The sequence below is a fragment of the Drosophila nasuta genome, chromosome 2L (assembly GCF_023558535.2).
Source record: "Drosophila nasuta strain 15112-1781.00 chromosome 2L, ASM2355853v1, whole genome shotgun sequence".
NCBI classification, from domain to species: domain Eukaryota; kingdom Metazoa; phylum Arthropoda; class Insecta; order Diptera; family Drosophilidae; genus Drosophila; species Drosophila nasuta.
The window spans coordinates 15,997,271-16,023,582 of record NC_083455.1 but is presented as its reverse complement, the minus strand read 5'-3'; the positions used below and the strand labels follow the sequence as shown (position 1 = coordinate 16,023,582).

At 41.1% G+C, this 26,312-nt stretch overlaps 12 protein-coding genes across 21 annotated transcripts in view; 8 read left to right on the top strand and 4 right to left on the bottom strand.

The window, feature by feature from the left end:
• Positions 1-8,247, top strand: part of LOC132788886 (uncharacterized) — a 48,504-nt gene extending 40,257 nt beyond the window's left edge. For 2 of the 7 annotated variants that reach the window (XM_060796550.1, XM_060796558.1), the window contains exons 4-7: positions 103-865; positions 1,462-2,204; positions 2,859-4,206; positions 5,057-8,247. In XM_060796550.1, coding sequence (XP_060652533.1) covers positions 103-865; positions 1,462-2,204; positions 2,859-4,206; positions 5,057-7,189 — 4,987 coding nt within the window. In that variant the 3' untranslated portion in view covers positions 7,190-8,247. The remainder of the gene's footprint in view (positions 1-102; positions 866-1,461; positions 2,205-2,858; positions 4,207-5,056) is intronic. The other 5 variants (XM_060796566.1, XM_060796600.1, XM_060796575.1 and 2 more) reach the window with 5 other exon arrangements.
• Positions 8,248-9,469: 1,222 nt separating this feature from the next.
• Positions 9,470-10,056, top strand: LOC132789026 (male-specific sperm protein Mst84Dd). 2 transcript variants are annotated; one of them, XM_060796769.1, is made up of 2 exons: positions 9,470-9,573; positions 9,632-10,056. In XM_060796769.1, the coding sequence occupies exon 2, from the start codon at positions 9,738-9,740 to the stop codon at positions 9,909-9,911; it is 174 nt and encodes a 57-aa protein (XP_060652752.1). In that variant the 5' UTR covers positions 9,470-9,573; positions 9,632-9,737; the 3' UTR covers positions 9,912-10,056. The 2 variants fall into 2 exon arrangements, with proteins under 2 accessions (XP_060652752.1, XP_060652744.1); XM_060796761.1 differs by having other exon boundaries at positions 9,629-10,056.
• A 1,020-nt stretch (positions 10,057-11,076) lies between these two features.
• On the top strand, positions 11,077-12,537 carry LOC132788947 (myb-like protein X). The gene is made up of 3 exons (XM_060796644.1): positions 11,077-12,096; positions 12,156-12,284; positions 12,359-12,537. Exons 1-3 carry the CDS (start codon positions 11,209-11,211, stop codon positions 12,410-12,412), a joined length of 1,071 nt encoding a protein of 356 aa, XP_060652627.1. The 5' UTR covers positions 11,077-11,208; the 3' UTR covers positions 12,413-12,537.
• A 122-nt stretch (positions 12,538-12,659) lies between these two features.
• Positions 12,660-13,294, top strand: LOC132789008 (RNA polymerase II transcriptional coactivator). The gene is made up of 2 exons (XM_060796741.1): positions 12,660-12,813; positions 12,870-13,294. Exons 1-2 carry the CDS (start codon positions 12,751-12,753, stop codon positions 13,149-13,151), a joined length of 345 nt encoding a protein of 114 aa, XP_060652724.1. The 5' UTR covers positions 12,660-12,750; the 3' UTR covers positions 13,152-13,294.
• Positions 13,291-14,108, bottom strand: LOC132788972 (transmembrane protein 222). Of its 2 annotated transcripts, XM_060796690.1 has the most exons (2): positions 13,987-14,107; positions 13,291-13,920 (listed from the first exon to the last, which is right to left on the bottom strand). In XM_060796690.1, the coding sequence occupies exon 2, from the start codon at positions 13,860-13,862 to the stop codon at positions 13,338-13,340; it is 525 nt and encodes a 174-aa protein (XP_060652673.1). In that variant the 5' UTR covers positions 13,863-13,920; positions 13,987-14,107; the 3' UTR covers positions 13,291-13,337. The 2 variants fall into 2 exon arrangements, with proteins under 2 accessions (XP_060652673.1, XP_060652664.1); XM_060796681.1 differs by having other exon boundaries at positions 13,291-14,108.
• Positions 14,109-14,207: 99 nt separating this feature from the next.
• On the top strand, positions 14,208-15,372 carry LOC132789003 (cytidine deaminase). Its single transcript, XM_060796727.1, has 3 exons — positions 14,208-14,482; positions 14,542-14,734; positions 15,131-15,372. The coding sequence occupies exons 1-3, from the start codon at positions 14,419-14,421 to the stop codon at positions 15,351-15,353; spliced, it is 480 nt and encodes a 159-aa protein (XP_060652710.1). The 5' UTR covers positions 14,208-14,418; the 3' UTR covers positions 15,354-15,372.
• Positions 15,373-15,785: 413 nt separating this feature from the next.
• LOC132788993 (cytidine deaminase-like) lies at positions 15,786-16,952 on the top strand. The gene is made up of 2 exons (XM_060796714.1): positions 15,786-15,924; positions 15,985-16,952. Exons 1-2 carry the CDS (start codon positions 15,855-15,857, stop codon positions 16,416-16,418), a joined length of 504 nt encoding a protein of 167 aa, XP_060652697.1. The 5' UTR covers positions 15,786-15,854; the 3' UTR covers positions 16,419-16,952.
• Positions 16,953-17,054: 102 nt separating this feature from the next.
• Positions 17,055-17,914, top strand: LOC132788984 (cytidine deaminase). The gene is made up of 2 exons (XM_060796703.1): positions 17,055-17,355; positions 17,420-17,914. The coding sequence occupies exons 1-2, from the start codon at positions 17,208-17,210 to the stop codon at positions 17,848-17,850; spliced, it is 579 nt and encodes a 192-aa protein (XP_060652686.1). The 5' UTR covers positions 17,055-17,207; the 3' UTR covers positions 17,851-17,914.
• Positions 17,903-19,012, bottom strand: LOC132788964 (uncharacterized). The gene is made up of 2 exons (XM_060796668.1): positions 18,639-19,012; positions 17,903-18,578 (listed from the first exon to the last, which is right to left on the bottom strand). Exons 1-2 carry the CDS (start codon positions 18,855-18,857, stop codon positions 17,919-17,921), a joined length of 879 nt encoding a protein of 292 aa, XP_060652651.1. The 5' UTR covers positions 18,858-19,012; the 3' UTR covers positions 17,903-17,918.
• An 80-nt stretch (positions 19,013-19,092) lies between these two features.
• LOC132788924 (sorting nexin-32) lies at positions 19,093-21,942 on the bottom strand. 2 transcript variants are annotated; one of them, XM_060796612.1, is made up of 8 exons: positions 21,818-21,942; positions 21,309-21,653; positions 21,129-21,250; positions 20,537-20,981; positions 20,296-20,478; positions 19,881-19,898; positions 19,563-19,672; positions 19,093-19,506 (listed from the first exon to the last, which is right to left on the bottom strand). In XM_060796612.1, the coding sequence occupies exons 1-8, from the start codon at positions 21,821-21,823 to the stop codon at positions 19,413-19,415; spliced, it is 1,323 nt and encodes a 440-aa protein (XP_060652595.1). In that variant the 5' UTR covers positions 21,824-21,942; the 3' UTR covers positions 19,093-19,412. The 2 variants fall into 2 exon arrangements, with proteins under 2 accessions (XP_060652595.1, XP_060652604.1); XM_060796621.1 differs by lacking the exon at positions 19,881-19,898 and having other exon boundaries at positions 19,095-19,506.
• A 127-nt stretch (positions 21,943-22,069) lies between these two features.
• LOC132788938 (GDP-mannose 4,6 dehydratase) lies at positions 22,070-23,948 on the top strand. The gene is made up of 3 exons (XM_060796633.1): positions 22,070-22,402; positions 22,533-22,968; positions 23,173-23,948. The coding sequence occupies exons 1-3, from the start codon at positions 22,229-22,231 to the stop codon at positions 23,751-23,753; spliced, it is 1,191 nt and encodes a 396-aa protein (XP_060652616.1). The 5' UTR covers positions 22,070-22,228; the 3' UTR covers positions 23,754-23,948.
• Positions 23,949-23,996: 48 nt separating this feature from the next.
• LOC132788956 (large ribosomal subunit protein bL28m) lies at positions 23,997-25,326 on the bottom strand. The gene is made up of 3 exons (XM_060796656.1): positions 25,162-25,326; positions 24,233-25,047; positions 23,997-24,172 (listed from the first exon to the last, which is right to left on the bottom strand). Exons 1-3 carry the CDS (start codon positions 25,180-25,182, stop codon positions 24,106-24,108), a joined length of 903 nt encoding a protein of 300 aa, XP_060652639.1. The 5' UTR covers positions 25,183-25,326; the 3' UTR covers positions 23,997-24,105.
• Between the last annotated feature and the right edge of the window lie 986 nt (positions 25,327-26,312).

Genomic DNA, 26,312 nt, shown 5'->3' with positions numbered 1-26,312 from the left:
ATAAAATAGCTATAACTGACAACATGCTAAAGCTTTGCAAATGTTTGTCATCTCCTATACCACAACTAACCACAACAATTTCTTCCCCTACTTTTGAAAAAGCGTGCTGAACCTTTCCAAGGATATGAATGCCAGTCGCAGCTCTCTCACCGAGATCGCCTCCATGTTCTTCAACGAGAAGCAAATCTCCGAGATGCTCGACAAATCGGATGTGCCACAACTGTCGCCTGCCACCACAATCACATCGCAGGCTTCGTCGCGCAGTCTGCTGGCCAAAAAGGGCGGCTCCTTCTTCGACAAACTGAAGACGGGAGCACAGCACGATAATCTGGTGTGTCAGTGTGGCTATGTGGCCAAATATCTCTCGGAATCCATAATACACGCCAAGAGCTGTCAATCGTCGGCGGTTGTTATCGAGGATGACGATGCAGCGCTGCACGAAGATGATGCCGACGATCGCCTGGAGATCGATGAGGATGACGATGATCGTCAGTCGCATTCGGCCTTGAACTTGAGCGTTTCGGGCTCCACTCGCTGTCAGCACTGTCGACATCGTTGCAAATCGTCCACAGATCTGTTGCATCATCTCTCGCAATGCGCCGAAGCCATTCGCTGTGCCAACGAGATGTACGATTCGAATTCTGGGGAAAGTGCCGAGCGTCGTGTGGATGCGCACACGTTGCAACAACAGGCGGCGGTGCAACAGCAACGTGTCTGCATTTGGAACAAGGCGGCCAAAGAAATTGCCGCCGCTGTGGTGCAGCAGGATAAGTCCAATCTGTTGACCAAATCCCCGATTAGTCAAGCTGCCAGCAATGAGGAGAACAGCTATTATGGCGTGGAAACAGCGCCTGGTTATGGTGAGGTAAGTAATGAAGCAGCACAACCAACAAGGCAACTAAGTTCATTGCACACATGCACAAACACACAGACTGAAAAATCGTTTTTAAAGCCAGAATTCAATCAACGCTAAAATGCTTTTAGATCAATAGCAACCAAAAAAAAAGTGTAGAACGCTCATTTTTAGAAGATTTGTCTACAGTGTATATTATGATATTAAAAATATATTCCCTTTTAGTCAAATTAAAGCTCATTGTATTTTAATTGTGTCTCAAAAGCAAGAATACATTTTTAAGGATTTTTTAATACATTGATTTTTGCAAATTTGGTCAAACTTTTTTAATACTCCATACAATTTTCTTTGTTTCTTAAATATAAGTTTTATATCCCAATCAGTTTGTTAAATGCATTACAACATTTGCTCTGTCAAGATTGATATTGATTGTTTGAAAAAGTAATTTTTCTTTTAAGCTTTTTTTAAGACTTCTATTCTAGTATATTAAAAATAGTTTTTCTCTCTGTACACACATACACCACCCAAAAAAAACACACAAACATACACTTGCAACCTACGCACGACAAATGCGTCAAAATGAAATTTGACTCTCTCATGCACTGCAGGTAACCAAAAAGATGACGCCCGAAGAAGAAGCAGCCAACTCATCACTGAAGAAGGTCTACAAGTGTCCACACTGCAGTTTCTGGGCATCGACAGCATCGCGCTTCCACGTCCACATCGTTGGCCATCTGAACAAGAAACCCTTCGAGTGCTCGCTCTGCTCGTATCGCTCCAATTGGCGCTGGGACATCACCAAGCACATCAGGCTAAAGACCATTCGGGATCCATCGCATAAGACGGCCAAGGTGCTGATGAACGATGAGACGGGACGACGCAATTACACCAAGTACAACAAGTACATTACACTGATGAAGGTGACCGAAGAGGATGGGGATCCGAAGCTTATGAAATCCGGTGAAATGACCCCCAATCAGGTGGCATCGTTGGCCTTCTTGAAGGACTATCAAAAGGTGGGCGTTGGCGCTGCTCATGACATCACCTTGGAGCCGGTGTCGCCCAACAAAGTCAACAATGCACTGGACGACGCTCAGCTGGCGGATAATCTGATTCGTTTGCCATTGCTGGCAACGATGATGAATGCCGCAATGGCCAAGCAGCAGCATCAACAGCAACAGCAGCAGGAGCAACATCACTCCACCATGATCACGCCTTCGGTAACCATTTCGCCAGTGAAACGTTCGCATCAGCAGCCACCAGGAAAGCCCAGTGATGATCTCATCACTGAGGTGCATCAGGAGGGCAGCGAGAAGAAGACCTTCTACCGATGCCGCAAGTGCAACTTTAGGTGGGTTTAACTCAAAATATGTATAAAAATAAGTCAAGTATGCTCGACTGTGAGATACCCATTTTGAGTAGAAGCAAAAACAGTGCGGTATTATAATTCCTAAAATATACCAAACCAAACTTTTAAAATATATCGCAAAGTATATTTGGTGTAAAATAGTACAAAAAAGCCATATTATCAAAGGTATTATTGTTAAAGTATACCAAAATAATATACTGAAAAAATACTACAAAATACACAACATGCTATATTTGGTATATCGATATACTATACTATTATATATAAAGTATGCCATCGAGTACAAAAAGCCAGATTGGCAACCACAGGTATTATTCTTAAAATACACCGAAATAATATACTGAAAAAATACTGTGAAATATACCGCACACTATATTTAGTATATTATATATTATATATAAAGTATAGTATATTTAAAATATACCATAGAGTACATCAAAAATCATATTGTCACATAGCGCAGGTCATATTTGGTATATCGATAAACTATTATTTTTAAAATATACCATATAATTCAAAATATGCCAGAATGTCATCCAACTAAGACCTTTTCTTAAAAAACTTTCAAGATTAACTGCAACCAAATTTGCATAAGTTTATAATTTCAAAACTAATAATATTCCCTCATCTTTGCAGACATCACAATCGTGACGCGGTGCTGGCGCATGTCAAAATCCACTATCAGGAGTCGAGTTACCCCAAATCGAATGCTGTCACAGGCAACAGCAGCAGCACAACACCATTGCAGGTCTCGGTTAGCTCCAATCAACAGCTCTATATGAATAAAGTATTTGCCGCCATGTGCCTATCACAGCAGCCATCGCCCACATCGGGCAACCAGGTTGCTGCTGTTGCTGCTGGTGGTGGCAACAATGGCCAACAACAACATTCCCTAATACCAGCTGGATTGCTGCAGCGTGCCATTCAAGAGGCATCACAGCATTCACCGACACCGAATGCAAGTGCTTTGAGTGGTCTCGCTTTAGCTCTAGCTGGTGGCAAGACGATAGCAGCAGCAACCACAACAACATCGTCGACAGCATCGCCAAAAGCAAATGCCGCCTCCATATTAGAGCACGGTGAGCAGAAAGCGAGTCAAAATGAGGCAAGTGCCGACAGTCTGACGTCGCCCACAATCACCAGCAACCAAAACAATTCGAACTCAAGCACAGCTCGATCCTTGCAAGATCTGCTAACATCACCGCGTACACGACATGGTCATCATTATGGTGCTCCTGCTAATTCTAATGCTAATACAAATGTGGTTATGGGTAGCGGATATAACGGCAGCAGCAGCAGCTGCCGGCTGGATAAGAAGAGCACATCCTCATCCACAGCGAGTGCTGCTGCACAACAGCAACTACAACAACAACAAAGCACCTCCACCACAACCACAACTACATCGCCTTTGCCAGTAACTACCACTCCTACTCCTATTTCTACTTTTCCAACTACTACTACTACTACTACTACTACTACTACTGGTGCTAAGTCTTTGGTTCATACACTGGGTACAAACAATAACAACAACAACAACAACAACCCATCCAATCACAATCCATCCGATAATCATTCCCATCAAAATCAAATCATCGCCGGTGATGGCATCTATCTGATGGCAACGGGTTTAAACCATGCCTCCTTACATTCTACTACTATTAATCTCAAATCAACGACAACACCAACACCAACAACAACAACAACGCCAACGCCAGGCTCCTCCTCGTCGTGTCTATCATCAACATCGTCTGCGTCAACATCGGCTGCATCGGCGTCGTCATCAGCATCACAGTCGCCGCATTCGTCGCCGCCACAAACGATGACCGGGCAACCGACGACGTCGACGACGGCATCGCAACGTTTCCATAGCCATAGTCCAGGTAGTCCCAGTCTGTTAACGATGAACGATACGGATCGTCGCGATCCGTCGCCATATCGTTGTGGCCACTGCCATCAGGTGTCCAATTGGAAGCATGTGATTCAGGTATTTGTCTAATTCCATTTCTACACACACAGTTTGTGTTTTGTCCCAATCGCAAAACGAGTCTCTTCCCCACGCCAAAATGAAAAAAAAATCCCCGCCAACAACAAAAAAGCAATGCGCAAAGAGTTTCGTCCGCTTAACAACAACACGAAAAAAGCTGTTCAAAATCAGAGTAGATATATTAAGCAAGGTGAAGCTTTAAAGCTGTTGAAAGCTTCTAGAAATTTATCTTGAGATTTAGCTAGATTTTGTCTTCGTTTTAATCGTGGATTGAGCTATAGTAATATTCTAATATTTCTGCCGAGTTAGCTTCAAGCCAATTTCACATTTCTTTCATTAGTCCAGAGCAGCGTCCTTTGTTTGTCTCTCACACATCCAACCAATATCATCTTTGTCTGTAGTCCTTACTCTAAGTAACGCTGGTAAATATGCAAACAACAATTTGTTTTTTTTTATTTTTAAACCAAACCTAATGCTAAATGTTTACATGTGTGGTGTCTGGTCTTGCTTTAAATACAATATATCGACTACGATTAGCTATAAGAAATCATTATGTTGGTGACAGTATTTTTTCATATATACATATATTTATTTATTTTGCTTGCTCTCGCAACTAATGTAAAAATGCATTTATAATTCGATTCGATGCTAACAAAACCCCCATTAAAAAAATGGGTAAAATCGATCAAGAACTCATTCAAAATGGTGCGGGTGTTTCGATGGGTTTCCCCCCCAACACACACACACACACAACCACATACACACATACATGCACACATCAATACATAGACAATATAAATAAAGACTGCATGCTAATAGAAAATGTATTTTCTTTCTCTTTTTCTCACAGCGGCATTGTCGCTTAAAGCATTCCGGGGATATTCGGATCGAGACCCTTGAGCGTAGCTCTGGCAGCAATGCCCCGCCCATTTACCGTCCACAGGGCGCTGGCGCCACCAACGAGTCCCAATCCCATCTCCTCACCACCACCAACAACAACAACAACAACTACAGTAATAACAACAACAACAGCAACAAATCAAGCAACAACATCGGCGCCTTGTTGAGCAGCAAACAGTTGGAGCAATTGTTGCATTCGCCACTCTCGGCCAGCGCTGCAGCTGTGGTAAATGCGGCCACCACACAACAGGACATTCAGGCAGCTGCCGCATATTGGGCTGCGGCCTGCAAAGCAGCGGTTAGCAGCGGCAGCGTCGAAGAGTTGTTGCAACTGCAGCAGAATGATCAAATTGAAATCACGCGTCTCCCATCGTCATCCACAGCAACAGCAACAACGGCAGCAGCAACTGTTGCCACTGCAATCCACAATCAACAAGAGTTGCCCAGCAACAACAACAACACAAAGTCCAAGCAACAAAAGTGCCCGGTGTGTCCGTACATCTCGGAGAGCAAATCCCAGATGAACTATCACGTCTCGTTGCACAAACCGACGCAATACGAGTGTCGCCTGTGCACTTTCGTCTGCGCCAAGAAGCAACATCTCAGCAGCCACATGCGCAGCGTGCATCAGCAACAACTCGGAGCAGCCACAACTGCCACAGCAGCAGCCTCAGGCAATTCCGTGTGTCTGGACTTCACCATGGCGTTGCAACGTGCAGCGGCAACCAAACAGATGCCACAGCTGCCGCTGGCCATCGATTTGAGTCAGTTGCAGCTGGAGGAGGAACAGGCCACAACCGAATTGCCGCCGGAATATCAATACAAGCTTATCAGCTATTGTCCTCGGTGTCCGGCGCGCTTTGCGCAAAAGCATCACAACGATGAGCGGAACGCAAAGCTGGAGCTGGAGCAGCATCTGGCTGAGCATGCGCCCAACGAACTCGAGTCGGATGAGGTGCACATTTGTGCCTATTGCGAGTATCGCGCCAGCGCTGAAACTTTGCTGCAACTGCATCGAGCGGTCCACATGTCGCACTACCAGGAAAAGTGCCAGGAATTGTACAGAAATTGCAAAGAGGATGTCATGTATCCGGCACCCAAATTGCTGCAAATCTCCGGTCCCGAAACCATTTGGGTGGTGGACAATGAGCTGGGCGCTCAACTGTTGCGTCAATCGACGACAACCACGACTAATTTCGATAGCCAGAATTCGCTGCTGAAGAAGCAACTCGAGTCGGGCGGCGCAATTGTGCGGGAGCAAACACCACCGAAGGCCCAAGAGGCCGAGGAGGATGAGGAGCGTCAGAGCAGCTCGACGCCCTCGACAAGCGCATCGGTGGCCACCAGTGATCTGGCTGCCGATGGTTGCAGCAGCGAGGCGGGCTCCGTGGACATGCCACAATCGGCGCCGGCGCCACAACGCTGCCAGCATTGTCCCTTCGAGACGGAGCAGCATGAGCTACTGCAGCAGCATCTGCAGAAGCATGCGTGCATCAATGCACCCGATGAGGAGGCACAACAATGTGCTCACTGCGATTACAATGCGTTGGATGAGGCGGAGTTGGAGGAACACACCGCTGTGCACTTTAATGCCAGCGAGAAACTCAAATCCGTGGAGTTCTACACGTGCTACGACAAGCTGGAGATTAGTGTGGAACAAGAGCCGGAGGCAGAGCAGCTTGAGGCAGCGGAAGCCAAGCAGCCGGAGCACAACAACAACGAGGACAATGTGGCAAATGCGAATGTGCAACATCCACAAGAAGCTGACGAGGAGGAGGAGAACGAGGTGGAGGAGAAAAAGGAACAGCCGGAGGCAAAGAAACCTTGCACCAAGCTGATACTCTACAAAACCGATGGCGAGCTGAGTGTGAAGCCATCGCCAGAGGAGGAATCAACGGCCACACAGCGTGGCGAGAACATTAGCGATCGGCTGCGACGTCGCAGCTTGAGGGGCAATGCAACATCGACATCGACAGCGACAGCAATCGCAGAGCCTGCCACATCACCAAATGCAGTGGAGACAACGACGGACAAAATGATACTGGTCAATGCCAAGACGGGCAAAGTCATATACAGAAAGTAAAGGCGACTATATCTATTTAGAATAATCAACTAAAGTTAATTACAATTTATGTTAATTTGTATTTTTTTGCGACATTGTTAATTTGTTTTGTTGTTTTGTTGGGGTAAACAGTTAGCAAGTATTTTATTTTGTTGTTTAAGCACCAATTATTATTATTTAATTGTTACTAACACACACACACACACACACACACACACACACACAGTTGAAACATGTTCCTGCACTTTCAATTGTAACGTTAAAGTTAAGTTAAATTAAGTTTCTAACCAGTGGATATCGATGCGAATATCAGCTGTTAATTCTTGTTATCCTTAAATACTAATATCTTATTTCATTTTTGGAGCGGTGCAAAAGTATCTTTTACTCTTTAATTTATATTTTTACCACGTAAGCAACATAAAAATGAATCAAAACTATATATATATATATTTAAAAAAAAAACAAAACAAAACAAAATCGGTTTAAACTCTAGTTAATCTGACCACACAAAAAAGAAAGTTTCATAGAAATCAAAACTTAAGAAGAGAGAAAAAAGAAAAACAAATTCCAAATTTTGTCTTGCAACAAACAATTTGTTTTTGAATGGGAACTGTGATTATTATTAAACAAACAAAAAAATGAATATATATAAACTAAATTTAAAGAAGAGAAATGCAAGAAATATGTGTAGAATTGATTTAAAAAAAAAATGGAAATGAAATCTGTATAATAATTTGCAATATTTGCAAAAATATATAATTTTTGTACAACAAACAAACAAAAAAATGAAAATAAGAAAACAGCAACAGCGCACATTGTTATTTAAGTAATTAAGTAATTAACTTGTAGTTATAGTTTAATTATGCATTAAATGGCTTTTGTTTTAAAATCAATTGTTTTTTTTCTGATTGTTTATTGTTTCTTACTTTTGTAGCAGAGTGTAGCTGCGAATAAAATGTTATCATAAACTGTAAGCAAAAGAAAAGAACACACATGTGGAATAGCGGGGCCATATTTAAATAGTTTAAAATAATAAAACCAAGAAACAAGCAGACAAGCAAAAAAAAAAAAGAAGAAAATACAGCAACAAACAAATAATGATGAAGATCATAATGAAATGATGTATACAGAAACTTAATTGAATTATGATATTCAACCGCAACCGCCTTTGATATACATATACATATACAAATACATATACATACGCATGTATCTACATATATATAATATATCTATCTATATACATACTATACATTTAAATAGTCTATAACAGTAAATAATGTAAATAACTTAGTTTTTGTTTACTTCGCACATATGTATTGGTGTACATATAAATATATACACACACACACACACACATACACATTTACGGCATAAATTTAAACAATGAAAATGTACAAAAGAAACAAAAAATTGTTAATACAACAACTGCAAAAAAAAAATCAAATAATAAAATGTAAAAAAATACACAACAATTTGCATTTAGACTTTTACAGCTTCTCTGCCCTTTGACCTTTGTAATTCAACTAATTGCATATGTATTACAATTGCATTTGACTAAACAAAAGAACAACAATAATCAAAAACATCAACAAACTAGTTTGGCTCAGATTTTAGAAGAACAACCAAAACGGAAACAAAAACTATTAATTTAACTAATGAGAAATGGGAAATAAGAAACTGTACTAAATTGTGATCATTGCACGCAATGGTCACACAGAAATTGATGTATTCAAATAAAGCATATTTTCTCAATTAAAAAACTTTGTAATTATCAGCAAATGTGTTTTTTCTTAAGGGTAGAATTTTTGATAATAGGCAAATTATTCCAGACATACCCAAAAAAACAGATAAATTAAATTTTATATATTCTATATGTTTCAAGAGTTTAAAAATGCATCAAAGAACTGATGAATATTACCATGAAACAACATTGTTATTGCTGGGTATTCAACTTAGCATATCTCACTGTGCCATCAAACTATTTTTGTATAAGAGATTTAATTCTTCAAGTATTATTTGTATAAGAATTTGTTTCAGAGCGACACATTCGCATACGAATATTCTTATACGATTGTTCGTATAAGAACTTCATTGTGCTCAGGCAATGAAAAAAATATAAGAGATTTTTCGTTGTCGTATATAAGAACTTTATTGTGACCAAGCGAAGCGTAAGTATAAGAGATATCTTATACGTATAAGAACTTTCAATACCAAATAGAACCGTTACTATTTCACTTAAAGAAGCTTTAAAAGCACCAATTTCTAATTTTAAGCAAGCGACGCATTATTCAAACGTAAATATTCATTCAGTCACTGTACAACAATTCATTCCTGTTTTAGTATTTGTAGTGTAAACACTTAAAAATTTGTTTGCCAATATTTTAAATCTATCGGAGCTTTAGGTAAATTTAATATTCGAGAAACTCATAATTGTTGAATAATAATAAATTCCAATAGCAGTTCCAGGCAACAAGTGCGAACACACAAAGCACAAAATTAGAAGAGTATAATAAATTATTCCGTTTTTTGTTTTGAACCGTTTAACCTTTTTCCGTAAGCCCTCGCAATGTGTTGTTATCCAGGTGGCTGCTGCGGTTCGCCCGCCTCGATTCAGTGCACAAATTTCTGTTTTAATTGTTGGACAGGATGTGCAGCGAGCCCATGTTGCCGCACAAGCTGTTCCCCTTGCTGTCCGCCATATCGCGGCTGTTGCGGCGGACCTCGATGTGGATCATGCTAAACTAACAAAAAGTGACTGGCTTAGAAAGAAACTAAGGTTTGACGAGTCTGACAATGACTTTATTATAATAATATTCAATAAAAAAAATGCCTCAATATTAAAAAAAAAAATAAACCAGCTTAAATAAAGAATGCGTACTTTTAAATTAGTTGAATCATTTTCCAATTGGAACTGACTTCGTTTCCTAAATTTCCAGCTACTAATTTTTTAAACACGGGTATTTAATGCGTTATTCAAATATACTTAATATACCAACAAGAAAAATGGCTGCCGAAGCAGAAAAAAGACTTACCGTTGCAAAAGAGTGCTCCAATGGGCAAGGCGACAGCGAATATGCAATGATGATTTTTATAAACGTACACTAAATACACTTGCACTTAATACACTTAAAAACACTTGCCCATAGCAACTACACATTCACATATAAAAAAAGGAAATCAAATGCTGAATTTACGCGCTTTATAGACGCGTGAATAAGGAACAAATATAAACTACACACACACCAAAGAAAAAATTTTTAAAAACAAATCACACTTTATGGGCGCGTGAATAAGCAACAAATAGCACTTTCACTTATTACACTTGCCTTTAATACACTTTCACTTTACTTAATTGCAAACTTAAGAAAATATAAAAAAAATTTACTTGAAAAAAATTCATCTGCAGAAAAATCTACTTGGAAAACGACGCGGTTAGTTGACGCGCGAAAAAATGGCTCTACCCGAGACAAACATTATTAAAACTTACATTTTCGGAAAATGCGCACGAAATTGGTTAATGCGAATGCACAATTATATGGAACACTATAAAACAACACTTTTTTATATTTTTACAATTTTAAAACTATTATACAATTTATAAAAAAATCAGCAATGCTAATCAGACCGCCAAGTTAAACTGGATTCGATTGGTTTTTTAATCGATTCCTTTTCGCTTGGAACCAGTACTGTAATGTGAACGTAATGCAAAAAAAAAATGTGTGCATCTGATACACCATTTCTACGGATTATTTAAAAATCTAGAAGTCACTTAAAATATGTCATTTCTTTCTTAAAAGGTTTTTTTGTCACAAAAAACTTCGCATGGTTTACCTCAAAAATAATACCTATCGATGATTATAAAGTAAGTTGACAGCACCACCATGTTTTGATAATATATGTGAAATATCGAAGTCTCATCTTCTATCGGAATGGCAATTATCAGAGATTGCTCCTCACTTAACTGATTTGTTATTTTGCTGTACAAAAATTTTTTTTGTTAGGACGCGCTTTGCCTGCCACCTGCCTGCCAACCACACATGGATACCAAGTCCAACGATGACTCTGGTGGCAGTGATTCCCTGGACAAATCAATGCAACGCAAGTGCGTCATGGTCGAGACCACAGCAACAACAACAACAGCAACGAACATAACAACGGAGCCCGACAATTGCAGCAGAGATTCCGCTACAGTGCAGCAAGAGGAAGATCAAGATGGGCCATCAACGCCAGGTGGCGAAAGTGCAAAAGCTAATAATAATAAGAACAACAACATAACGACAACAGCAACAACAACAGCAGCAAGTGCTGCCTTTGAAACGAAAGTAAAACTAATATCGCAGAACCTCAAAGAAACAAAGCTGGCTGAGGAAACTGGCAGCGATGAGGTGACCACAGCATCAGCATCAAGCAACGAACAGGAGGAGGTGCAAGAGGAAGAACCAAGTGGAGATCGGTTAAAGAAAGTACATTTCCATCCGGATGCTAAGGAAAGCGATGGCGGCAACAATCGTGTGAAAAAGAAATGGAAATCGTCACAAAACCATGGTGGTGATGGCGCCAATCTGGGCTGTGATGGCATGGAAATGGATGTGACGGAAGATGAGCAAAATGCGGACGGAGGAGAAAATGAAGCTGCAGAAGATGAAGAGGAGGAGGAAGAGGAATTCAATTTGGCCAAGACAATTGCCGAGGCGGAAGATTACTTAAAGCAGCATCCGTTAACATTCGTGCGACGCGCCGAGCAAAATGGCGAATTGAATACAAAGGAGGCGTCACAACTTGAACAGGAGAAGATGATCGAGGGGGACGAAGATGAACATCATGAGGACAATGATGACGAGGACAGTGAAATAGATTTTTATAAGAATTGTAAACCAGAAAATGGCATTGAACGCATTTTAGGCAAGGAAACTAAGGCGGGCAAGGCAAGTATAATGTCATAATGAGTTATTTATATAGGTAATAATATTCTATAATTTCACAGGTTGAATTTCTATTGCGATTTGAGAATCAAGGGGGATTATCTTGGGAATCGGAGGAGTTCATTCGGTGCATGTGTCCAACGCTCTTAAAGCTTTACGAGCAGAATCGTGAGCGGCGTCAGCAACGTTTAGTAAGCTAAACTTTCATTTATAAAAATGTGTTTTACGTAGCTATTGCTAAATATTCTCTGTATATTTATTGCAGATGCATCACGTTGCTAAGCGCCAGAGCCTGCGTCAGCGTTATACGGATTTCTAGTAATAAATAATGTACACACATTGTAGCTTTTAGGTCTTTAATTATTAGGTTCCGCAATTAATTGTAACAATTTTTGTAATATGAAGTAAATGATTTTCCTTTGTTGAACAAAAGTAACAAAAATATATCGTCTAAGCATTAATCGATATATCAGCTGGCTATCGTTGGGATTTTATTCACTAATTGGTAAAAAAAACTTGTTTTTGCAATTTGAAATTTGGTATATGCCATAGTCGTTTTAACGAATATTTTAGTATTTTTGTATCTGGTTACACTCCTTTACCGGTGCCCAATAAAATAACTTTAAGTTTGCGCCATTTTGCACAGAATAAGAAAAAATGCCAAGAATCAGCAAGAAAAAACAAAGTTCTTCATCCGACAGCGATAGTGGACCAGACGATGTAAGTAGCATACAATTTTGGTGCCACAATTGATACTAATGAAGGTCGATTTGCAGCGCAATGTTCCGCCTCCAAGTAAGAAAGCCAAGGAAGGCGCCAAATCAAATGGTGGCGACTCCGCTTCTGCTGATGGCGAAGGCGCAACCAACTGGACACTAGAGGGTATGCGCCAGGTGCGCATTAACGAATTTCGTGGTCGGAAGATGGTTGACATACGCGAACACTATGAAAAAGATGGCAAAGTGCTGCCCGGCAAGAAGGGTATATCGCTGTCTGCTTCTCAGTGGCGCAAGCTACTCGCTGTTGCCGACGAAGTAACGCGCGCTCTTGAACAATAAAGAGAGACCAACATAAACCTCAAAAAACCCAAAACAAACGTGACTCAACGTACTAATCGTTTCCTTCTATTAAACAAACACTCACAACAACAAACCATACTTATCTACGTAGAAATAAACATTAATCATGTTCACACATTGAAGTTTGATAATAATTGTTTTTAATTAGTCGAAATAGCAATAAGATTAAAAGTATACGGCCAATAGAATGACAGCTGTTAGCAGGATTGCGAACGGCAGCCAGGTTTTAACAAAGCCATAAATGCCCACAAATCGACCGCATGCAAACATCCAAAAGCACAAAATTATCATGTTCCACCTACTGCTGTCCTTATAATGCATATTACAGAGCGCTGTCGCCACATGTGAATGACAATTGTCACAAAACAAATTGTGCATGCGTGTGCCATATAGAACGGATGCTTTGGATACACCCTCGTCCCAGGCATCGGATCCGCCCTGAACGTACTTAGGATGCAGGCGTAAGTAACGTGTGGGACGCCCAAAGGCCATGTTATCCTCGGTGACTACATAGGGACCTGCAAAGTCACGTATGACACCATTGGCCATGCAGATGCCCATGTGTCCAATGAATGGCAATATCCAGGTTAACACCGGTATGGGTGTCCACACAATGCAGTAGGGATAATGATCCAAGTCAAAGTCAATGGGTGGCAGCCGTTCACGCACACAATCTCCTCTAGAACCCATCTCAACATCGACGTCCTCCGTTGATGATTGTTCTTGATGTGGTTGCTGCTGTTGATTTCTGGATGTTGACGACGACATATTAAATGGAAGGGTAAGACAAACCGCAACTAGCACAACGACTCACTAAATCACACAATATGCGTCTACTCCAAATTTTTCCGATTTATCAGATTATAACTAGATAACAACGTTGGAGGAAAATCTCACACATACATGCCACTTTTTTTGTTTACAAACTGATGGTCTATCGATACACGCACATATCGATAACTTCTAAAATGTCTCTGCAAACAGCTGTTTGGCATTACAGTTGCTCTTTCCTATAACGGAAAAAGCGAGTAGAACTCACTGCGTGAATTGCGAAAACAATGACGTCACATAAACGGCAGCTGCTGCGTTTATAACGCTCAACGGTTATATTGGGGATTCGAAGGTCGATTGATAATGATTGCATTCGTTTTGCGCAAAGCCACCTTACAGAGGTCAAATCGTACACAACTTCTATGTGCTAATAGCAAGCGAGCGACACAATTAGACGGTTTTAGAAAATAGAGCAATGACGCAGGTATTTATAAATGGAGCAAGAGATGAAACAAATGTCCGTGAGTTTGACACTTTGGGTAAGCGAACGACAATAAATAATGCCGTTACATGTCGTTTTAAATAGATTGCTTTGCAGATTCATCCATACAAGAGCTGATTAGAGCCGCCAACGAGGCTAGAAATAATGCATATTGTCCGTACAGCAATTTTGCAGTGGGCGCTGCTCTACGCACCAGCGATGGCGCCATCTACACAGGCTGCAACATCGAAAATGGCGCCTACGCTGCCAGCATCTGCGCCGAGAGAACGGCGGCGGTGAAGGCCATCAGGTAAGCAGAGTCCTTGATGGGCCACTACCTTTACCTATTATAATGATTATTATAAAAATTAAATGGAATTATTATCTATTTTACTCCCAATAATGATGTATTTTAAGTAATTTAATTACCTTTAGTCTAACATATATATTTTTGAGCAAAACAAAACTGAAAAAAAAAATTAAATAATAATTGATATTCATTTATTTTGAGATCAGAATTTAATATTTTTTTGCTTTTAACCAAATTTTAGTCAATAATCACAAAGAGCGGAATAAATAATTTTATTTATTTACTTTTATTAAATTTGAAATGAAATAATATATAAAATGTATGCAAAATACCGCAAACCACTTTTTTAATTTTTAATTCTTGCTTATCATCTTTATTTTTACATTGTTGTTGCAGCGAAGGCAAGCGGGATTTTGTGGCCTGCGCCGTGGTTGCCCAGCAGGACACCGGCTTCACAACACCCTGCGGCGTCTGCCGCCAGTTTTTGGCCGAGTTCGTCACAGCTGGCAAGGACATTCCGCTGTATGCCGCCAGGCCGAGTAACTTGCCTTTGCGTGTGCTATGCACCAGTGTGTTGCAGTTGCTGCCAAATGGTTTCACGTTTCACAATGGCAAATAAGCAGCAGCAGCAGCAACAACAACAACAACAACAAGAACAACAACCATAATGTGCAATATACAATTAACTGTGTGAATACCCCATTTCGATGTTGGCCAACTCTGTTAAACAACCCCCGATTTGTTGTCATGTGTACATACTACAAAACATATACGTATATTTGTATGTAATTGTTAGTCTCCTATGTCTATTTTCATTATATTTGACGCTCTTTTTTTTGAGCGGAAGCGTTATCAGCCACAGTCGTCACACAGCTGCTAGCCGAATTGCGGCGCTCTGCTCTCGACCAATGTTTATTTTTGCCACATAATATAAGGTCTATATAGTCGAGCCCACAACTGACCGTCAGCAAATACTGTCCATTTGCCGTTGGACGCTCGGGGCAGCAACACACGGAACCGCACGCACAATTTTTTTCTATTCGCATTCACGTTCTTGATTATAAATAACAACATATTCTTCGCTACTGGATTGGATTAGTTAGTTCAATATATTTGAAATATGACGCATCTGCTCAAAGGCTTTGCACAGCCCGAAATTAAAGAAACGGTCGCCAACTACGGTTCCCTGGGTATGTCTACTAACCAAAATAAATATACACAATCATTATTTTGCCACGTTTACCACGCAGATGCAACTGTCAAGGAGCTGCTGTTGAGTGCTCATGCTGTGCGCCAGCGCGCCTACACGCCCTATTCTAATTTTAAGGTTGGCGCCGCCTTTCGTGCCACACCCAGCGATATAATCTTTAACGGTTGCAACGTTGAGAATGCCGCCTTTACACCAACAGCTTGTGCTGAACGTACCGCCCTTACCAAGGCCGTTAGTGAGGGTTATCAAAAATTCTCCACAGGCGCTGTTGTAGCTTATGCACCCGATGTGTTCACCTCACCGTGTGGCGTCTGTCGGCAGTTTATACGCGAGTTTGCGGGCAACACCGATGTACCCATCTATATAGCCAGAGCCATCGAGGAGCGTTCGCCGACGGAGCCGTTTGTCGATGATGATCCTGTGCTCTGCACATCCATATTTAATCTATTGCCAAACAGTTTCCACACGTATTAGGACGACAAACAAGAATTTCAAGGTTTTTCCATAGCTGTCATTATATGTTTTGTGTATTACAGTGACCAACTACAAATATTAAAAAAAACAATCTACTACACTAGCTAACAAAATGGTTTTCTTTTTGAAATTATGAAATAGACTGTTATGTAATCGTTAAAAGTGGATTTTTCGAATTTCACATGTGAAAAATGCAAGCTATTATTAATCATACGAATGCTGTAGTCTGAATCGCTATCTTCGTATACTCTGGACTTGTGCAATCAATAACATTTCTCAAATTTCCGAGAATTATGATGCAGCCCTTTAAAGTGCATGTTGCTATATATAATGGATTCTTATCTGGGTTGGAAACTTAAGTTACAGTAACTCAACGAATAACTCCCGCAAATGAAATGGAAATTATTTGTATTTTCATTATTCATTTTTGTTAAAGTGTGTTATCAAAGCTTATCACATTACTGCAACAGGGAAAATCTAATCTATTTGTTGGTGACTGGATTAATGACCCGATGGACTGAGTAAATCATATATTAATCAGATATGATGAGCGCACAGCAGTCGATTAGTTTGTTGTCAATAAAAAATGAATATGTTGGGCACAAATACATCTTGATCTGCATTGATTTATTGTTTATTTTTGTTTAGGCACACAAGCTAGACGAGCTGAAAAATTATAAGTTAATTTTAGAAAAATGCTACAAAAGCGTAAAGAACTGAAAAAAATGCATAAAATGCCTGGATGATCTCCAGAAGGAGGTGTCTAAGCGCAAAACATACAAGAGATTGATGAACTACATGGAACAGCTGCAAGAACTGCAGACTGAAGTGGACAAGCGTCAAGGACCCCAAGATGGACGATATTCCATAACGGAATCACTCAAGCTTCCGCATCCCATCAAATTACCAGAGTATACCATACGTTTTGCTGATCTAGGTTAATGGCTGAACAAAATATACACATGTATTTTATTTTTCTAATAATTCTTTATTTTTGGTAGACAACTGCGGTCGGGAGCTACTGGAGGATGCTTTGAATGCCAGGTGCAATGCCTATGCGCCGTATAGCAAGTTCAAGGTGGGCGCCGCCTTTCGCACCAAATGTGGTCGCGTCTTCACCGGCTGCAACATTGAGAATGTTGCCTTGACACCCGGCAGCTGTGCCGAACGCACAGCTCTGGTGAAGGGCATCAGTGAGGGTTTCAAGTGCTACGATGCTGGCGCCGTGGTTGCCTATCATGAGTCTGGCTTCACCACACCATGCGGCGTTTGTCGGCAGTTCATCAATGAGTTTGCCAAAACGGATATACCCATCTACATTGGCCAGGCACCGGAGGTGAGCAGCAAGTTGCCCGCATTCAATGATGACGACGAGGTGCTGGTCACCTCCATCTATCATCTGTTACCACATAGCTTCACAGTGTTCAAATAAAAAATTTGTGATATGTATGTGATAAAAGATAATATTAAATATTGAATTGCACTTTTTAATCGAATATTCTAAACATATTTAATAACTGGTTGCCCAGAGCCATAGACATCATACTCGCTAAGTGTAGCAAATGGCGTCACTGTCTCGTGAACCAACAGAGGCTTCACATCCGTCGTATCGTACTCGATGTACTCCTTGTTCAACTTGGGATCCAAATAGTTGGCCTGCACCTCGGTGATCAAGCCAGTGTGCGGCACACGTGCGATCTGACACTGATACTCCAAGCGACGTTTAGTGCAATCCTTAGCGGCAGTCTCATCGCACATTATCTCATCCGCTTCACGCGCAACCGGAACCACAGCAGGCGCATGCTGTGACCAGTTCCAAAAAGTAATGTTGTCATGAACAGCAACGCTGGCCTGCACATCCTGCGGTGACATGTGCACATAGGACAGATTGTATGTAGTTGCGCCTGGGTCCAAATACTTTGTATAACTTGGCTTCGAGCGATCGATGATGACTTTGGTGGTCTCCACCGGTGTGGGCATATGTATGGGCAGTGGATCGGCTTCAAACGGCAGCTCAGTGTGCGTATAAGTGTCCTGGCTGACGCTGGTCATTGGTTTGATTTTTCGCTTAACAAAACGCAAGTTGCCCTCCTCGAAGCGCTTCATAAACTGCGTCTTCATGTTGAGCGAGGGATTCCGTAAGATAAACGGATCACAGTACTGCAATAAGGAAAGAGTATTAGTAAGAATACAAGAACACTAATTGAGTGAGCTGCTCACCTTCCACGTATAATTGTCAGCCACTTCGGAGAGCTGCTTGTCGTGCATCAACTTATCACGGACATAGACACCTTTGTTGGTGCACTCGACTGGAGCACTCAGTTTATTGCCCTGCCGTGTGTCCGTAATGTGTCGATGTCCGCGATAGGTTGATGTACGCCAATCCGGCAAACGAGGTCCTGCCGGCTTCTTGGCATCGAAGCAACCAAACTCATCCATGATTTCACAACTATTTAAATCGAAAATTACAACTATATATACACTATATAAAACTAGTTAAAATGCAACGAAAATTTAAATTAAGAATCTATACGGTTGGTATGTAAATAAATTTTGAGAGCGTTACTTGTTGCTAGTTGTCCTGACAACAAATGGCATTAGCAACAGAGCTGTGTTCCACAATTTATTGACAACTTTCAATCAGCTTGTTTGTATATAGTTTTTCCATTTTATATATTTTGCAATGCTTGTACAATAGTAAAGTTTGGATAAAGGAATGCACGTTATACAATGTATACATTATAAGCGATTTGTTTCACAAACAAATTCATATTCGGTAATCATAAACTGCATGCGTATAAAATACAAATGCGATGCGATAGCTCATATGTTTGTATATATAAATGATATTTTGTAGATTAGTAATGATAATAAAACTGTTTGCTTAGCAATAACCAAATTGATTTACTCCTTGGGGGCGCTTGGCTAACATATGGTATGTAAACAAGGTGCAGGCGATAATACCAAGTCAACATCAACAACATCCTCGCTTTCTCAGGCAATTTCCTTGAGGGCCAAAAGCGATTGGCGCAAATAGTCGTATTGGTTTTTGGCATGCTTAATCTCCAGCTCCGAGAGCTCAACGAGACTGCAAAATGAATAATGTTATTAATCAAAGTGCTTAAAATACTTCAAAGTTCTTACCTCTTTTTAAAGGCAGCAACACGTCGATTGCGGAAGCCAATCAGCTCCTCCTTTCCGCAAGCGGACATAGATTCGAACTTCTCGCAAGCCTCCGCCTGTGCAGTTTCAGCCTGAATAATATAACCATAAATTAGTATACATTTCTGCACAAAATCGAGTCAAGACATAGCAAAGGCATGCTAAGAATATTTGTGTTTAACATGCGACAATTGCAACTCGTTTAACTACAAGTATTTTGTGATTGTTTTGGGATTAAGAGATTCCACAATACTAGATGCTAAGATGACCAATTTAATGTTAACCATAAATGCCAAATACCTCTTGCACCTCCAAAGGCTGCTCAGCGGAAGACAAGAACAACCACAAACGCACAGAAGAGACACAACGATAGAGAGAGAGAAATGCGAGAGAAAGAGCAATGTGAAGTTGTGAAAAGTGGTTGGAAATTCGAATTAAATAAATGCCACATCATCCATTCCATTTTATGAAATCAGAAATAGATAATACAAAAGCAAAAAAGTAATCCTCGGCGCACCGAAGTCTTAGATCCTAGTAGGCAATAACTCTAATGAATTTTGTTCAATTAACGGACATATGTATGTTAGACTTTTTAGAGTTATTGTCTGCATGAAGATATTGGATTAGAATTTGCTGCCAAGCACCGTGAGCATAAGAGAATCAAAATCAAATTGAAATATTAAATGCAGCTACTCTCTATCCTAATAAGCTTTACCGCATGTACATCTTTGTTCTTGGATCGCGCCTTCTCCAAGTTGCGATTGGCCGTCTCATAGGCTGCCAAGCAGCGAAGGCGGCGAATCAATAACGCCTTCGCTGCATCGCTGTCACGTTGATAATAGCGCAGAGTATCGCCCAGTTTCAGATCCTGATCGCTGGCCACACGTGTCTCCAGATTCTGTAAATTTTATTGGGCAATTAGCGAACATTTGATATTGTCAAATTCATTGACCTACCTTGATGCGTTCAAATACTTCAGCAGCCTTAGCCACAAATGTTTCGACGTTGCCCTTCTCAGTTGTTGAGAGCTGTGTCAAGGCATTTGATATCTTTTGATGTGAGTCTCCCACATCTTTGTGACGCTGTGTCATCTTCTCAGTGCGTGAGGCAGCCTCACGCAAATGACCATGGTACTCAGTAAGGAACTGCAATTCATTCTCAAAGAAATCATTGACATCACGCACTGTAGCGCTCAACAGTATTTCATCTGTTGTTTTGCCCAGCGACTTCACAAAGCCACCAAAAATGGCCATCTTCTTGCGTGGTTTAGCGCACAAATCCTGATCGTATTCCAGGAATACCTTCAGATGATTATCGATGCGAAACACTGGATGACTGGCAAGTCGACGCAAGAATACTTCATGCATGGCAACGGTTTTTTTGAACGTTGCCAAATACTCGCTGTAAGCCAGAGTAATAAAAATATATTAAAATAATTGCATAAAAGCAAACACAAAACATTTGGGTAACTTTAAAGGAAAAACTAAAAATCAATAATAATGCACCCCTTCAAGATGTTAAATTATTATTTGCTATTTTGTAACTTACGCTTCCAATTCCGATTTCATTTTTTTGAATTCCTCTTTGGTCATGTTTCCCTCTCCTTCGCCTAAGCGCTGCAATTTCTCGCGCGATGCATCAAAGTCCGGACGCGGGGGACATGGCGGAATCTACAATTGATTGTTAATTTTTAATAATCATGATAATTATTTATAATGGGCCACTTACAATATAACCAGCATAGTCTTCGTTCTCTTCGATGCGATCGTGCAGCCAAACAAATTCCTCATGTTGTCGCACCACATTGTTGTCCTTCTTCGAGAACCCAGGCAGCGTTGTGCGTGTGTGGACCGTGAACTTGACCTTCTCCTTCTCACTCAACGCATCTGAGATCTCCACATGCAGCGCATTTTCTCCCAATGCCGCTGGCGTCGCTGGGGCTGATGATGAGCTGTCTGGCGAAGTTGCTGTTCCGCTGCCATTTGTTGTTGTTGTCGGTGCTAATGGATTTGGAGATGAGATTTCCATGGTGCCATTGTTCGCCAAGGGGCTGCTTGACTCATCCATACCGTCCTAAATTGCAAACAATGCAATTAAAAAATTTATCATATACACATTCTAATTACGCCCATTTTACTGATAAGCAGCGAGTTCTTTGTTTTACTCTCCTTAAATGATGAATTTTACTGCCTGCTTACAACCATTAATTATTATTAATTAATTATGCTTATACTCACCATCATTTTGTCTACTCTTATTTTTTAATAAACAATTAAAACTTCAATTCAACTGGTCTCCCTGCGTTTTGTGTATTTCTCTCCGTGTCGAGTTGAGGAGAACGTTGCCAGATCAACTCAATGCAAACCGCCACAGTCATGAATCAGCGCTTATACAAGGTAGGTGCACTAGAGAGCTCACTCATCTGTGACGTATGCACGGCATGTTGCCGACAAAGCGGCATTCTTTGGCGTGCGTTACCTTATCAACAACATTATAGTTTTCATGCGGGTGGCAACTTTTCCCGCTACACAGTTGATTGAAGAGAAGAAAGAAAAAAGTTGTTTATACAACGTTGGCATCAAAAAAAACACACAAAACGGCCTATCAATAAAGTAAAATAGTATTACAGCGTAGCGCATTTAATTAACATGTCCACAAACGACGATGCCAGTGGTAGCAAACAAGCGCGTCTAGCGAACAACAACAGTAATCACAACAGCAACACAAAGGATTTAAATGGCATTGGAGCAGGAGGAGAAGGAGGCGATGTGGGCAGCAAATCACGAGACAAAGTGGCGCTGATAACGGGCATAACAGGGCAGGTGGGTGGTTGGTTTTTGCTTGAAAATCCTAATCTCATGAGTCATAGCCGGCTTGTGTTTCTTATCAGCTGTCGATGCACATTATGCTTAACGCTTACGTGTTATTAAAGTTGTTTACGTTGCCTTGCAGGATGGTTCATATCTCGCTGAGCTACTGCTCAAAAAGGACTACGAGGTGCACGGCATTATACGGCGAGCCAGCACCTTCAACACGACACGCATTGAGCATTTATACGCCGATCCTGCCGCACACAAAGGCGGTAAAATGAAGCTGCACTATGGAGACATGACGGATAGTAGCAGTTTGGTCAAGATCATCAATATGGTGAAGCCCACCGAGATCTATAACTTGGCCGCACAATCGCATGTGAAAGTCTCGTTCGATTTAAGTGAATACACGGCGGAAGTGGATGCCGTTGGCACTCTGCGCATCCTGGACGCCATACGCACTTGTGGTATGGAGAAGTCTGTGAAATTTTATCAAGCTTCCACGTCAGAATTGTATGGCAAGGTAGTGGAGACGCCTCAAAACGAACAGACGCCGTTCTATCCACGTTCGCCTTACGGTAAGCAATTCTGGGAAAATAGATTACATTTTTTTTTTTACAATGAATAGATACTGGAATGGAGCACCATTACCTCATAGAAAGAAACAAAACTTATAATTCATTTGTAGTCAATTTAAAACAACCTAGAGATAACTGAGTATCTTTTAGTCTACTAAAATCAACTAACATTTTATGAATAAACGATTTTGTCATCTTTGCCAGCTTGTGCCAAGATGTATGGCTTCTGGATCGTCATCAATTATCGAGAGGCCTACAATATGTTTGCTTGCAACGGCATCCTTTTCAACCATGAGAGTCCGCGACGTGGCGAAAACTTTGTGACACGCAAAATAACACGATCGGTGGCCAAAATCTTACTTAACCAAATGGAATACTTTGAGTTAGGCAATCTGGACTCGAAGCGCGATTGGGGCCATGCTGCCGACTATGTGGAAGCAATGTGGATGATGTTACAACGCGATACCCCAGCGGACTATGTGATTGCCACCGGGGAGACGCATAGTGTGCGTGAATTTGTGGAGGCAGCCTTCAAGCACATTGGTCGTGAGATTGTGTGGCGTGGCAAGGGCGTGGAGGAAGTAGGCGTCGAGCGCAACTCGGATATTGTGCGGGTGCGCATTAATCCAAAGTATTTCCGACCCACTGAAGTGGATCTGTTGCTGGGCGACGCATCAAAAGCTAGACGAGAGTTAAACTGGCAACCAAAGGTTAGTTTCCTGCAGCTAGTTAGCGATATGATGGATGCTGACATTGAGTTGATGAAAAAGAATCCCATTGCATAAGGGGCGAAGATGACGACATAACTTTTGGCACAATATTTATACAATATATACTATAATTATATACATATAGGATTTTGTAGGATACGACGGGATTTGCAATCATTCCTTTTTTTGTTTTTGTCGACATTGTGTGTGGTATCTCCTTAAAACTTTCCATGTTATTTTGTAGTCTTTTTAACTTAACTAACTAAACACACATGCAATAAATGATGATTCAATTAACATAAAATAATAAATGAAGAGTTTTTAAATAATTTTTCGTAAGTGTGGAGAGACATCCATTTGCATTTATTGTGTTTTTGAAGTTCCAACATATACATAACCAGTATAAAGAAGCGTCAACGTGGGTGCACTACGTTTCCTTCTTGCCAAACGGATTGATCTTGGACAACCAACTGGAAGATGAGGTCGACGATTCACTGCAACAACAAAAACGGCAACGTTATTAGGGTGATTTGTGGACAAAAAATGCTACTTACAGCTTTGTCAGTGCTTCGATGTCCGCATCCTTGTGCTCGGCACTTGGCTGCGCCTCCTTTGTCTCCAGTTTGCCCGCCTCTTTGATACCTGCCTCGCGCAGCTGTTCAATCAGCTTGCTGCGAAACTCGACCTTATGAGGTACAACTTGTTCCGCCGCACGCAATTGATTCTGCAGCTTGCGAATGGCCTCGAGGTAGCTATGTCCGTACCAGTCAATCTCTTCGCTTGTGTACGATTCCAGATACGGACTATATTCCTTAAGCACCTCCGATTGTAGTTTAGGTTCAGCTGCCAGAGCTGGGCAACCGCTTTGCAGCGCCTTTAGGATTTCACGCTTCAGTCTCAGTGCCAGAGTTGAACGCAGATCGCATGCCAAATTCTTGAGCAGATAATGATCAAAGCCATGACATTCGTGGATTTGTTCCAACGTACGCTGCGTCACCACCACTGACATATACTCGTTCAGTACCAGGCTGTGCACTACAGAACGCTGCAATGTTGGCACCCAAAAATGCGGGACACGACGTTTGGTCTGTTGACGCTTCTGAAAGCCTTTAATGACCGCCTCACCACCCCAAATACCCTGATGCGACTCAGGTGGATCGATGAGTGGCAGGGGTATGCTCTGAACTGGCTTAATCGCATGCGTCACTTCATCGCGTTCCCATTCTCGTTCTTTAGGTATGTAATGCACGGCGGCAGGCTTCGTCAGCTTCCACTCGCGCCAGAACTTCTTGTAGGCATCGGGCAACTGGGCACCAAGACCCTTCTCAAAGCGACTGGGAGCCTTGAAGCCATTCAGCAACTTGACGCCCTGCACAGATCACAAAAACAAAACGAGGAAGAATGTTGTTTGCCATGAATTTACAACTATTGCGTCACAGAAACGAGGATCGATGGAACACCTATCGCTTCTCAAAGCACTTACCTGCGATGTAGCGTGAGCCATGCTCTATAGTGTAACCAGATATAGTTAGTTTTTTACTTTATACAAATGGATTTTTTGATGTAGTCTGCTCTCAAATACTTTTTTTTTTTTATAAATTTTTGTTTCGACCAGACTAAAAAAACAACGGTGCGCTCTCGTCTTCCTCTCGTTTGACAAACAGCTGACGCTTGCTAGCGTACAGTGTGAATGACAACATTTAAAACCAGCTGGCAACGTCGAATACTTTGCATACTTTCAGGCTGATTTACCATGTACGTCAAGATAGCCCGCAAGTTTGGCGTCACATATCGATAAGAAAAAAATCGCGTGATTACCTAAAAAGTGTGTTCGATATTCCTACGTTTCGATACTTTCATGTAGCTCGCAAACGAAGAAAAGCCGAGTTTTTTTCTTATAGGTTTTTACATGTGGCGAACGTAACATTCGACCTTAACGGAAAAAACCGAGGTTTTGGGTGCAATGGAAATGGGCTATGAATTCTACCTTCACGAGCTACATGAAATTATCGATAACTAACACAGAAAAATCGAAGTAGGGTAAAAAAGCTCACCAATCGACAAACAGCGCCAAGGTATGAAAGTAGAAATAATGAAAATGGATTTTGCTTTTTAAAGCAAATCTCTTATTTTTTAGATGAGCCAAAAAATTCGCAAGCCGGCAATATCGTGGAGTGCCTTCCACGAGGCTATGTTGTTTGAGTTATGGGAGGAGAATTTGTCGACATTGAGGTCTGCCCAAAAAAAACACACACATATATAAACGTATGTGTGAGAAGTTTTTGGCGGCAGGCTTCAATGTGGAGTGGAAGGACGTCAAGACCAAGTTGAACAATTTGACCAAAAAATATAAGTAAGTTATACAATTAAAATACATTGAAATACACCAATGACTTGTGTTTATTTATGAAAAAGAAATGAGATTAAGAAGCGAGGTCCATCGCAGTGGCACCATTTTGCCAAGGTGCAGAGGAATTTTATCAGCGGAAAAGCACTTACATTTGGAAGAATACGTCCTCGACAGCATGGGTAAGCTATGATTTCAAAGCCCTCAACCTTCAATAGTAAGTCTTAAACTGTTATTTTTAGATCCCGATGAAGGGAAGTGGCAAGATTCATGCCGTCTATTTCTGA